At 47.7% G+C, this 13,105-nt stretch overlaps 1 protein-coding gene across 16 annotated transcripts in view; it reads right to left on the reverse strand.

Moving 5' to 3' along the window:
• Positions 1-398: 398 nt before the first annotated feature.
• The window catches only part of TNS3 (tensin 3), a 309,986-nt gene continuing 297,279 nt past the window's right edge, over positions 399-13,105 (reverse strand). For all 16 annotated transcript variants that reach the window (XM_050785529.1, XM_050785522.1, XM_050785526.1 and 13 more), the window contains 4 exons: positions 7,613-7,781; positions 4,290-4,358; positions 4,163-4,189; positions 399-3,417 (listed from right to left, as the gene is read on the reverse strand). In XM_050785529.1, coding sequence (XP_050641486.1) covers positions 3,273-3,417; positions 4,163-4,189; positions 4,290-4,358; positions 7,613-7,781 — 410 coding nt within the window. In that variant the 3' untranslated portion in view covers positions 399-3,272. The remainder of the gene's footprint in view (positions 3,418-4,162; positions 4,190-4,289; positions 4,359-7,612; positions 7,782-13,105) is intronic.

Here is a 13,105-nt window from a genome sequence, read left to right on the forward strand (position 1 = left end):
GGCCCACTTTAGGCGTGTGTTCCTGCAGCCAGTGTGTGTGTAAGGGTATTCACGGCAACATCGAAAACATGTCAGGACCCATTATCAACACTGCATTGTGGTTAATCTTCAAAAGTCTTTGAATGTAACATTTCAAAGGTCTCTGGGCAGAAATCTTAATATACTCTTGAAGGCAAAACATTTGCGACTTTATAACTGAATCCACTGATTGTAAACACACACACATTCATGAACGAGCACACACGCAGATGCACAGGCACATGTGCACAAAGATACATCTGTGCAAGCACATGCACACGTGTGCAGAGACACATACATAAAAGTGCACACATGCACACACACACGTGCAAACACACACAAATGTCCTTCAGGGCACACAAATACCGTCTCACGGAGGCTTACCAAGTTCATAATTTTATTATACTCTGAATAGAGATGATATTTAAAGAGCAGAGAAAATGACTATACAAAGGATTTATAGAACATTCATTTACATACTGGATATATTCTTTACAGTATCAGAAAAGTAAAAATATGCACTAACAAGTAAGGCAGAGAAGACGACGTTACAAGGTATTTGATGCTGAGGATAAATGCACGGTGACTTTTAACATGGCTATAGCTTAACACTGGAGGAATACAACAATACGTTCTTTTACTGAGTAGTTAGTAGGACCCTGGCTATAACATGCGTTGGGCACATGAGTTCGTGAACTCTCCACATTTGCTCCCCAGGGCAGTATGCGCCTGTCCAGCGGGAGCCCTGGAGGCAAAATGCCTGAAGTGTTCCTTTTCCTGTGGCCCTAGAGCCGGTGTCCACGGTGGGGGCTCTCTCACGGTTTCTGAGCCCACAGTACAATCTGTGATGGCACACAGCTTGTTCTGTTTAATGCACATGTAACACAAAAGGAAGAAATAAACTTCCTATACCAGCTCTCCAGAAATCGTGGAAACTTGCTGCCTTTGGTTCCTCAGAAGGAGCTATCTGCTTGGAGCAAATTCCCTGATGCCCTTGACCACGTTTACCTTGTGTAAAAATCACACCTGGCCAATGAGTTCAAAAAGTATGTTTGCACGGCTTCCTGAATGCCGTCGAGGCATGGCTTCACGGGGGCCATCACGGGCACCCCAATATCTCTGTGATTCCCTGGCAGGCTGTTTCTCAATACTGAGACCCTCGTTTGCTCTGATTTCTAGATGAGCTCTCTCATCCTTCATCAGAAGGACTGCACTCTTTGGGTTAAACATGGGTAGGGACCATCTCAGGATGAGGACCTCTTGGGGAAAGTACAAACCTCTGCTCCCGGTGGCCACATTCCTGCAGTGGATGAAAAACCGAGATGCTAGAAGCCTCTGCCAAAGACATAAGGGTCAACACGAGGATCTGCTGAAAATGCCAGCACCTCCTGACGGTCATGCCACCGCACGTTAGAGAAGGAGGTCCACAATGACCAAGGCAAACATTTGGCACAGAAATGAGGCACTTGGTTTGGTGCATCAATAGGAGCTAAAAAGTGGAATGGTCCACCTGCTTTCACACACGCGCACACACACGCACGTACACACGCACACACAACATCCACTGTGATTTGGCTGCTTCCAGCTCTGCCTGTTGCTAAGTTTTCCTCGGCCCCTCACTTTAAAGCAGAGTTCACAAAGCACACTCCCAAACCCCAGCTCCCTGACAGGAGCCTGTGACACCAGTGTGGCCTAAGACTGGGGACTTGACTTTTGAAAGCAGAGGGAATTTCAGGCTGGAAAGCAATCAGGACAGTCAGTGTGCCTGCAGAGCACCTGCGCTGCGAGAGGACGGGGCCAAGGACTTATTCCGATGTGGCCCAGCCCCATCTCTCACTCTGGGGATGTTCCAGGGTCACAAATTACCCCAAACCTTTTGACCACGGACAGGTTCAAGCAAGAAAACCAGGGCTGGAATGTTGAAATAAGCCTGAAATACACTTGATTCAGTGGCTTAGATGATGGCAAACAGTGGCACTCAAAAATAGCTTGTCAGTACCGGGGTTTCTTCTCTTTCTCCTCATCCTCCGTTCTGCTCACACATGCCACAACCACACAGGGTCCCCAGCAAGAACCCCAGGGTGGCAAGGAGGAGCACGAAGAAGGCTGATAAATGCAGGGGAACTTCAGGTCCTGCAGTGTCCGGCCTGAAGATCATTGAAAAGCCCGTGTCGGGGATGCCGAGTTTAAATCCAGGTGTTTCCCATCCCTCCTGGACTCTCTCCATCAGAAAGGAAGTCATCCACAACCGGGGAAAAACATTCCAATGAGTAAAACATCAGGGTAGGCTGCTTGAGGCAAAGCCACCTTTGGGCGGCACTGCACATGGGAGACCCACAGTCCACCGCACACTTTCGGTGGCCAGGGGCCTATGGTACATCCTACATGGGGACAAGCCTCGCAAAATCACAGCTTGGCAGGCTGCAGCATTCGACACTGGTACAGTATAGCAATGGCAAATTATCATAAATAATTTGGCATAAAATATAAATTACATAGAAATGATATTTTTGTTCCTTCTTCTCATTTCTCCTCTCAGGGTCCTCATAGGCTCTCCCCAGCCCAGCTCGCCCAGCTCGCCACAGGTGAGGAGGAGGCACGGAGCACTCACCATGGTGGGGTGGGGTGGGGTCTCTAATGCAGCCATTTCTTCCCACCACCCTCATCCTCACAGCCCATCACAAAGGCCCCTCGTTTTAGGCCCCACTGTGTTCCAGAAGGGCTTGACTTGCACAAACCTTCATCAAACATACGCCCCCTTCTCAGTTTCATTAGCATCTCCATCTTGGGAAGACCAAGGTGAGGGAAACTCCTGGCCTCAGGTGCAGCTGGACAGGGGCGCCCATGCCAATGGCTGAAGCATGGTAGTCACTTGTCACCTCTGCCTCAAGGGCTGGGGATTCCTCATCCCCCGGAATGCTCGTGTGCCAGGGATGTGGGGACCACCTCGTGTTCTGTGCTGTTTCCTTGCATGTCCCTTTCCCATGGGGACCCTAGGGGGTGGGGTGCACCCATGCCCAGCTTCTTCTACCCAAAAAACATGTGGCTACAGAGATGTGTCAGGTAAGTCAGTTTCAGGAAAGGTCAATTCACGGTGATGTTGTTTGTTCTTGTTTTTGTAGAGCTGGAAGATCCTCTTGGGCCTGGAATGTCAGGGTTACTAGTTTGGTAAAAAGTGGGGGCCCCACCCTCACCCCACAGCTGTCTCCAGGGCTTTGAGAGGCATCGGTGGGTCCAGGGTGGGAGGTGGGTTCTTAGACCTTCTTTGGGGAGCCAATCATGACCTTTGATACGAAGTTGACGATGGCGCTGGCAGGCTGCTCAGGGTCATGCTCTGCAAACAGGTGGCACACATTATCCGTGGCACTGCCCTGCTTCCGGGCCACAAATCCAAAGACTCTGCCAAAGGAAAGTCCAGTTAGAGTGGTCAGTGTCCCACAAAGTACCAAGCTTCTACTTCCTCCAGCTGCCAGCGGCACGGTCAGGAGGAATTTTAAGTGGCATCTATCAAAAATCTACCAAATGCCCAGCACCCTGCTGGCCACCTGTTCATGCACTTTACCTCCAGCCTTCACAGACGCCTGTAATCCCCGCTACTTAGGAGGCTGAGGTAGGAGAATTGCTTGAACCCAGGAAGAGGTTGCAGTGAGCCAAGATCATGCCACTGCACTCCAGTCTGGGCAACAAAAGCGAAACTCTGTCTCAAAAAAAAAAAAAAGATAAAAAAGAAAAGAAAAAAGAGGGACCTCTAACAGCTGCCTGGACTGGCTGTGGAGCAACAGTGTGATGAAGGCCCTCCTCCCTTATATTTGGTAGATTTGGAACACCCGCTTCATCCACACGCCTGCACACAGGGAGCAATTCCTTCTAGCTGTGCAGACCTCAGCACTGCTGAGCCCATGCATTCCCAAATGGCCAAAAAGGCTGTGCCAACTGCACATTCAGCCAGCAGCCGGCAGAGAAGTTAACAGCATCCAGATCCTTGTCCATAATGAGAACACTTTTACTTCCTTCTTTTTCAAAAGAAATTGGCATGGTGTAGTCATTTTCTTATAAGGCACCCCCTAGGAAAATTTGGAATTCAACTTTGGAGTGTAACTGTAGACAAGGAGAGCATGTAAAGAAATCCCTCCCAGAAACTTACTTTGAGGAAGGGCCATCTTTGATCCACCTTGCAAATTAAAAAGAAAAAGAGAGAGTCAGGTTAATGTTTTAAATTGAAAGACAGAATTGAGTATACTCCTTGCTCAATAAAAATGCAAATTTCTTACTTCCTGTCTTGTGGGTCCAAGGCACAGAAAATCACACTGTTCACGGGGTAATGCCTCCGGAAGAAGAGCCTGTTGGGACACGGGAGAGAGGATGGTTCCTGTTACTAGGGCTTTTGGGTGATGGGGGATGCACTGGGCAGGCTCTCCCATACATGAAGATTCTTCCAGCAGAAAACATTTTATATTGTTACTCATCACTTGGAGAGAAGAAAGTGTGTGCTCATTCAAAGTCAACAGATGCCCTGAAGGTGGGCAGAACAGTTGTTACCAGTAGACAGCAGCACCACACAGGCTGAAACTGTCAGCCGTGTGGAAGACAGGAATCGGGTCAAGAAGCCCTACCAGGCCGGGCGCAGTGGCTCACGCTTGTAATCCCAACACCTGGGGAGGCCGAGGCGAGTGGATCACCTGAGGTTAGAAGTTCGAGACCAGCCTGGCCAGCATGGTGAAACCCCGTCTCTACTAAAAATACAAAAATTAGCTGGGCATGGTGACATGTGCCTGTAATTTCAGCTACTTGGGAGGCAGAAACAGGGGAATTGCTTGAACCCGGGAGGCAGAGGTTGCAATGGGCTGAGACCGCTCTACTGCTCTCCAGCTTGGGTGACAGAGTGAGATTCCACTTCAAAAAAAAAAAAAAAAAAAAAAAAGCCCCAACGAACTGGAAAAGCTGGTGGGGTGTAAGATGGACACAAGGAAGCACCTCTGGTCCTGCCAGACACTGCTGGCTGCAGGATCATGGGGAAACCACTAACAGCCTCCAGCCTCCAAGCCTCAGTTTCCTCACCTGTGAAAAGTGGATCATGATACCAGCCCACTCCTTCCACAGAACAGACACCCAAATCAGATGCAGTCACAGGTCTGAGAGCACTGACTGAACAGTAAAGTGCTGTGCATGGAACATTCCTTAGGGAAGGACTCCACATGGTCACTGATATGACCCCCATAGAGACCTCCTTCCCGGCTCACCTGATGGCCCTTAGTCACTGACATGACCACCTGAGGCAACCTCCTCCAGCTCACCTGCCGAGCCCTTCCTTCCAAGAGTGCTATCCACCCAGTCCACATGGTCCCCAGAGGATGCCCATCTCAACACTGCTGTGTCCAGGCTGGGCCAGTCTAGCTGGCTTTGGGGTCAACCCTCTCCTTCTGGGAATGACTCTGCACTGGTACAGGGTAAAGCTCATCTGGAGATGAAGAGAGAGGCCAGGAGACAGGCAAGGGCAGAGGCAGAGCCTGGGCGTGCTTCAATTCAAGGTGACCCTGCAGCCACCTACAGCACCTCTCACACAGGTGCCTTTTAAGGCTCATTGTGGGTGAGAAGATCCCCCTTTTGTCCAGAATTAGCCAGTCTGAACCCAAACTCTATCTCTTACAATGTGAAAGATCTGAACTGATGTGGACATGACCCATCTCCAGGCAGTATAAAAAATACAGGGAAACTAAAGAGACACAGAAAAAAGACACCTCTGACAAGGGCACATAGAACAGATCCTGTGAAGAAGTAACAGATCTTCCAAGGGCCGTGGGGAGGAGGGAACAGTCAACATTGTGAGGGTCCTTAAGGAGCCCAACCCTGACCCTGTGTCTACCATGTCGCCAAGCTATGCCTACAGACCCTGAATCCACCATGCAGCCTAGCCATGTCCCTGATGCTGACCCTCAGTCCACTAGGCAGTCTAGCCATACTCCTGACTGTAAGCCTGAGTCCACCAAGCAGCCTGGCCATGCCCTGAGCCTGACCCTGAGCCCTCCAGGTAGCTGATCCACATCCCGGACCCTAAGTCCACCATGTAGCTCAGCTATGCCCCTGACACTGACTCTGAGTCCACCGTGCAGCTGAGCCACACCCAATGGGAAGCCTGAGTGAGTCATGTAGCCGAGCCATGCCCCTGACCCTGAGTTCACCATGTAGCTGAGCTATGCCTGACACTGACCCTGATTCCACCATGCAGCTAAGCCATGCCCAACTGGGACCCTGGGTGAGCCATGCAGCTGAGCCATGTCCCTGACGTTGAGTCCACCATAAAGCCAAGGCACAACCCTGACTCTGACCCTGAGTCCACCAAACAGCAAAGCTATGCCCCCTGAACCTGACCATGAGTCCACCATACAGTCGTGCAGCTGAGCCTTGCCTGTGACCCTGACCCTGAGAACACAGTGGGGCTGAGCCACGCACCTGACCCTGTCCCTGCGTGTGCCACACAGGGCACTTGCTGAGTGCCCTTTTCATTTGAGACACTAAACCTTGAAATAGGTATTTTGGTGCAAGATTGAAATATGAGAGCATCAAGAATTGGGACCTTGCCCAGGATTACCTAGTGGTCAGTGTCAGGGGCACTGAACGGGTCTGACCAGTAAAACCCACGTTCTGCTTTGTGCTCATTTTTTCCAGCAGGTGAAGGGTGATGAGCAAAACCTGCCTAAACTCACTTATCACTTATTCCTGATGCTACGGAGGGGAAGACCCTGCCTTCAACCTCCCAGGTGTTTTGGGCAGATGATGAAAATGTCCTGAGTCTAAGGACATGGACACCACAGAGAGGCATGGGGGCCCTGCTGGGGGAGCATCCTGAGAAAGAAGCCAGGCTGGTCTGAGTGTCCCCTGCCGGCCTGTCGGCTGTGATGACTCCTGCCATCATGCTGCTGCCACAGTTGATGCCAACGTGCCTCCTCAACCACACAACACAAAACAAGTGCATCTGGACTGCTCTGTTCTTAGGCCACAGGCTCCACTCAGGGATGGCATTCTGGAAGGAGGGAGAGAGGAACAGCCCTATGGCTGCTCTGTTCCGTGCCTATGCTGGGCATTCAGTAAAGGTCCACATTGAGATCATCAGCTCCAGCGTAACTGGCTCAGTAACAGCTCTGGCCTAAGTCATTTGAAATTGGCCAATGGAAATAGTACATATCAAGGTCATACTCTCACCTGAAAGGAAATGACCCTCTGTTAAAACAATAGGTTCTAAGATCAATGGATTCTGATCATAATATCAGAATGTTTTCAAAAAACTGAGTTAAATGATTTTTTACATTTGCAATTATGTGTGTATGTGTGCAGTTTTAAAATGCCAAATGTCTTTTTATTATTTTATTTTACTGATTTCTAAGAAAAATAACCTTCAGAACAAATGCTAATAGTTTCTATGTGGTTCCCAGGATCTATTTAATGGGAGAAAAATGTCTAGACAGGTCCTGGGTGACTCATGACCTCAAGGACGGCTAATGATTTACCTGGATGACTACCCGCACTAGGGAAGAGCAAGAGGAAGGTGACAGCCCCGCCCCTGCTGGACGGCTCCTGCCTCCCTCTAGGCACTCACTTCCTCTGATTGTCTGTCAGGGTGATGCCCTGGGCTGACACCTTAAAGTGCACAACCGTGGACACAGGGGGTGGCTCCTGGACCAGGGTGATGCTCAGGGCCTTCTGGATCGCCTGGTGGCCGGTGAGGGACTCCATCTCCACGGAGTTCAAGTACCACACGTTGCAGGCTGGAAGACACCAAGGGAGACACATGTTAGTTGCAACTATTGGGACAGGTGTGTCCTGTTAACACACAGGCAGTTGCTGATGTGCCAGACTGTGGATTTATGAACGACTTGCGCATGTGGCCTGTGCTGGGTGCATGTAAGGCAGATGGCCTTTGCGCCTAATTCTGACAACATGAAAAGTGAGTGCTCCAAGGATGCACTTGCTCCCATGTCAAGGCAGGCAATAACTGAGTTACCAGAGCAAAGCAGACCCGCCTGGTGTGGCTTTGCCTTCCCACCAGCCAGAGGGAGCTTTGTATTTGCCTTGCAGCAGTATTAAACCCTCATGTCACAGGTGGAGCCCAAGGCACCTTCTCTGGTCTCAGGGTGGGTCTGGACAACAATCACATTAGCACGAAACCCGACTACTGTTATAAGTAAGGAGCCCAGAGGCCCCTGAGAAACATCTGTGACGGAAGCATGTGTCCTGGAATCCTGGTTGCCGAGAGAAGGAATGGCTTGCAGTGAGCTCAGAGAACAGGCTGGAAAGAGCCAAAAGTGGCCCGGCCTTGCCTGTGTCCTGGCTCCCCATGCTGCCAAGGGAGGGCTGTGGATCCTGTCCCTGACCATCTCCTCTTGGGAGAAGAAAAACAACTGGGCTCCATAACAACTCTTCTCTCCCTTCTAGCCTGTGACCCTGCAGTTCAAGCACAAGTGCACGTGTGATTTTAGGGCATGGGTGAAATTGAGGTGTTCCAAGACATCCAGGCTCAGCCTGAAGCTCATTCATTGAAGGAAACCAGAGCCTCTCCTGCCCAAAGGCTGAGTAGTCTTCCTCCTGAGGAACAGAACTGCCCTCACTCACTCGCCCCCTATCTGCTATATACAAGTCCCTGTAAGTGACCATGTGGGTTTCTTAATTCCACGGTTAAAGGCCTCTAAAGTTTCACTTAACAGAAAAAGAGTGCTTCCCCATAGTCTACAGCAACACATCTCAGCACTCGGATGCACAGTATGCGCTGGGTGGTGTTGTCTCCCTTGGCCATGTCCTCCTGGGGGAGGCAGCCCTGGGGAGCAGCTCCATCTTCTCTTTGCCTTTAAGTCTGACTTTTCAGAACCAGCAAGGGTCGTGCCTATTGGCAGGTGGTTTGACTGGTGTTTGACAGGTGCACAGAAAGATGTGCTGGCAGGTATGTTGGCAGGTGCACTGGAAGGTGCGCTGGCAGGTGGTTTGACAGGTGTGCTGCAGGGTACACTGACACACAAGACCACAGATGGGCTAGGATGTCCCTGGGTGTCACAGTGCAGGGCGACTTATGAGTTGTTGGACCACCCTTTCTCTCCACAGCAAAGGCCACAGTGTTTATAGCTGGAGACACTCTGAGGAATTGAGCCCACTATTTTTGATGATCACTTGGTGATATGGTTTGGCTGTGTCCCCACCCAAATCTCATCTTGAATTGTAGCTCTCATAATACCCACGTGTGGTGGGAGCAACCTGGTGTGAGGTAATTGAATCATGGGGTGGGTTTTTCCCATGCTGTTCTCATGGGAGTGAGTAAGTCTCACGAGATCTGATGGTTTTATAAAGGGCAGCTCCCCTGCACATACTCTCTTGCCTGCCACCATGTAAGATGTGCCTTTGCTCTTCCTTCACCTTCTACCATGATCATGAGGCCTCCTCAGCCAAGTGAAACTGTGAGTGCATTAAACCTCTTTATAAATTATATATAAACTTCTTTATAAATTACCCAGTCTCAGATGTGTCTGTATTAGCATCATGAGAACAGACAAATATACTTGGCGATATTTATCAAGTGGATCTCAAATACCTAGAAGTAACCCAGAGGTCCTGCTCCTGAGGAGATTGAGAAAGGAAATATTCTATAACCACATGAGATAGTTAACCTGCAGGGAAAGACATTTGTGCCACATATTCATTTTAGTGGGAAAAACCAGAAACACATCAGAAATGAGAGAGGGGTAAAATTAGCCCCCTTGGTGGAATACCAAGCAACCAGCAAGCAGTAACCAGGAAAATCACACGGCGGCATGGAAAGACGTCATCAGCAATCAGCGGGGAGAGCAGAATAAAAACCACGTCTGCTATGATTAGAACGGGAAAATGAAAAGCATGTGTGCAAACAGATAGGAGCTGCGAGAGAGCCTGGAGAATTCAAAAACAGAATTCATGAAAGGGACAGTCTGCCTTTGATTTTATTAGCATTACTGTCATGCTGATCATGCAGTTACGAAAGAGAGAAAAAAGGGGACATTTTGACCTAACTACTAGGAAAATTCCACAAAATTGGCACAATCTCAATCAGTTCACACAGAACCACAGCTGCCACAACCCAGACCCATGCTCTCTTGAAGGAGTCACACATGGCTTTCTGATGAGGAGTAGTCTTGCTGGCGAGAGTTTGGGAGGAATCTGCTGTTTGGGGAATCTCTCTCCCCAGATGCAGGAGCTATGTCATCATTCCTCAAAGCAGAGAAGAAAATGCTGCCACTACGGAGCCTGTTCTATGGAGCACACAGCAGCCAATTGACACCAAGTGCCCCAAAGCCTCTCTCCAGCAGAGAACAGGCATGCCTGTGCCTGCCTGTGATTGTCCAACTGCACCTGGCCCAAGACCATCCAGTGCCACTTGACAAGTGCTCTTGGCCAGAGGTGAAGATTCAGTGCCCAGTGAGAATTACCAGGAAGGCATCCACCAGACCCATGAAATGGAGCTCTGTCCATTGCTAGGCTACTCTGAGAAAGGGACTTGATAACACAGAACAAAAGTCTGAGGCCCACATGTGGGAATTTGTCCTAAGGCAACACTCCAGAAATCAGAAAAAGAAATAATGCAGAAAGATGGTCCTCTAAGCATTATCTGTGGTATTAAAAATTAGAAACATGCTAAATGAACATCCACAAGGAGGTGAATTATGTGATGGACCATTGTGTAGCCATGAAAATATGAGATCTGCATTATGTTTTAAGAACCAACTTATTATGCTAAGAGAAGAGAAAAGAATTGTACATGCAGCATGATCCCAAGTACAAGAAAAAAGGCAGTACAGGATTGGATCTGGTTGACATCAGGAGTGGTCTTTGGGCCAGAGAACACTGTACCTACTGTCTACCCTTCCTCCCAACATTCAGGGGCTGCATAGGGGCAACAGATCTATGAGTAATTCATTTTTCCTTTTCTTTTATTTTACATTTTTAAAACTTAAAGAACATATATGACTTTATTTTAAAAAGCATACCTATCATATGCTAAAAAATGCAACCACAACATTTCTGGGAAATCTGTTAGAAGTCTACTAAAAAGAAATAAGTCTTTCTTTTCAGGATTGTATTATATTCCTCTGCTTCAACAAGAAACAAGAAGCGAGGCTTAAAACACAAATAGAAATTGTTTTAGAGATTGGAACAAAGGCATAATGGCCTTAGTATCAAAAAAAGGATTAAACTGGAAAAAATTAAAAGTTTATTCCTATCTTTGTGAGCTGTCTGACTGCTAATATTTCTGAGTTTCGGCTTCCTGAATCTTTATAATGGGGAAATTGGACATGATCATTTCAAAGAACATTGCACATCCAGGAGTCTAGGACTCTAAGTGAATTAGAAAACAGATGAAGTTCAGTTTAGGAAAGAAAACCCACTAAATTGCTGGAAGGTCATCAGAGATTGCAATAGTTCTACTATCTTGCCACAGTGCTTATTCTGCACTGATTCTAAACATCTGCAGACAATCCTCCAGGTAAAGACGACACCAGCTGAGGATTGGTGACTGAGACAGCCTCACGCTTCTGGTGACACATCTGCTGTCCTGGTTCCATGACTTGGAACCTGGGTTAATGTAATGGACAGCAGACATTTGCAGCTCTCAATGTGTTTTAGAAATAAGATTTTTAAAGGAAAGAAGCTCAAGGCAGTCATAATTCAAGCTTTATATAGAAATGCCCAACTCAGATGATCAGATACAAACTCAACGTTCTGAATGAAGTCTTGACTCTAAGAAGATCCACCCTTAAAAAAAAATTGGAGTTATTGATACATTTCAATGTAATTTTAAAAGATGGAAAAGTGTACTTAAAAATGGTAAGTCAGGATAGAAGAGAAAGTTTTAATATCTAAAAACAAGTGCTATCAGGATGCACTGTTATGATCAACTAAATTCATTCAATTCATTTATTAATTCCACACTTACTGGGTGAATGCAGGATAACTAGGAAGCTAAAGGAGAAAAATGAAATTGCATGTCCCCTGGTGCTACCATATTGGGCTGAATGGGCAGGGCTGTGTCCCTGAGATGATATGGGCATGGCTAGACGTGGGAGCTGAACGTCAGGCCTAGATCTGCCATTCAGGAGCCAGAGCTGCCACCTTGGGTCCTCTGTCTATGACAAAGGATGACAGGACACTACACCCACATGCCTTGTGGGTGAAGGGGAGGAGCCAATAAGCTGGGCAGGACAAGTGCTCTGTGCCTGTTGCTATCACTGTTCTTCTGCACTTTCTTGAACACTGACAATGCATAAGTTGTGATTTAAAAACCATTAATTAAAGGTTTTCAAAATTTCAAAGACATTTTTAAAAGGTGCAACTGAAACAAATAAATCCATCAGAGTGGATCTGGTTTCGTAGCCCTGTCTCCTCAGTTAAGAGTGAGTGAGCTGAGGTCTATAGTAAATTCCTGCATCCTCCTGGGCACTTCACTGGGACCCACAGACAGGGTCCACTGTTACTTTAACAGAAGAAAGCTAAGAATCATGATGGGCTCCAGGGAAATAGACTTAAACAGATTTAGGGGCTGTGGCCCAGGACCAGCCCAGGCCCAAAGGTGAGATCTACATCTCACAAGGGAAAGGGCGAGGCTGGCTTCCCAGGAAAGACCATTCCTCTTGGGCCAGAAAAATGCTCCCAAGGCATTTTCAATGTCCTATTCATTTAATCTTTTCAACTGCTATGTGTGAAAATATTATTATCCCCACTGACCAGATACAAACCTCAGGTCTGCGAAGCTAAGTGATTTGCCAGAGATCAAAATCCTGAGTGGCAGAACATGGCCGGAAACCCATGATCACAGCTACACTTCATTTTGGAGCTTCAAGCTTTAGCACACTTGCAATTTGGGGCAAGCTATTTTCACCTTTATTTTGGCCACAGGTAACTTATTCTATAAGGAGAGTCTAAAATGACTTAAACACTATAATTCCATTCAAAACAAAGTAATTTTACTTTAGCTGGGTAACAGACACAGTGATGTATAAATTTATAGAGAAAAGCTACATAGAAAAATCATACAAATTATAGAGGAAATAAGAAAATACCTATATATTTCATA

The sequence above is a fragment of the Macaca thibetana genome, chromosome 3, assembly GCF_024542745.1.
Source record: "Macaca thibetana thibetana isolate TM-01 chromosome 3, ASM2454274v1, whole genome shotgun sequence".
Classification (NCBI taxonomy): Eukaryota; Metazoa; Chordata; class Mammalia; order Primates; family Cercopithecidae; genus Macaca; species Macaca thibetana.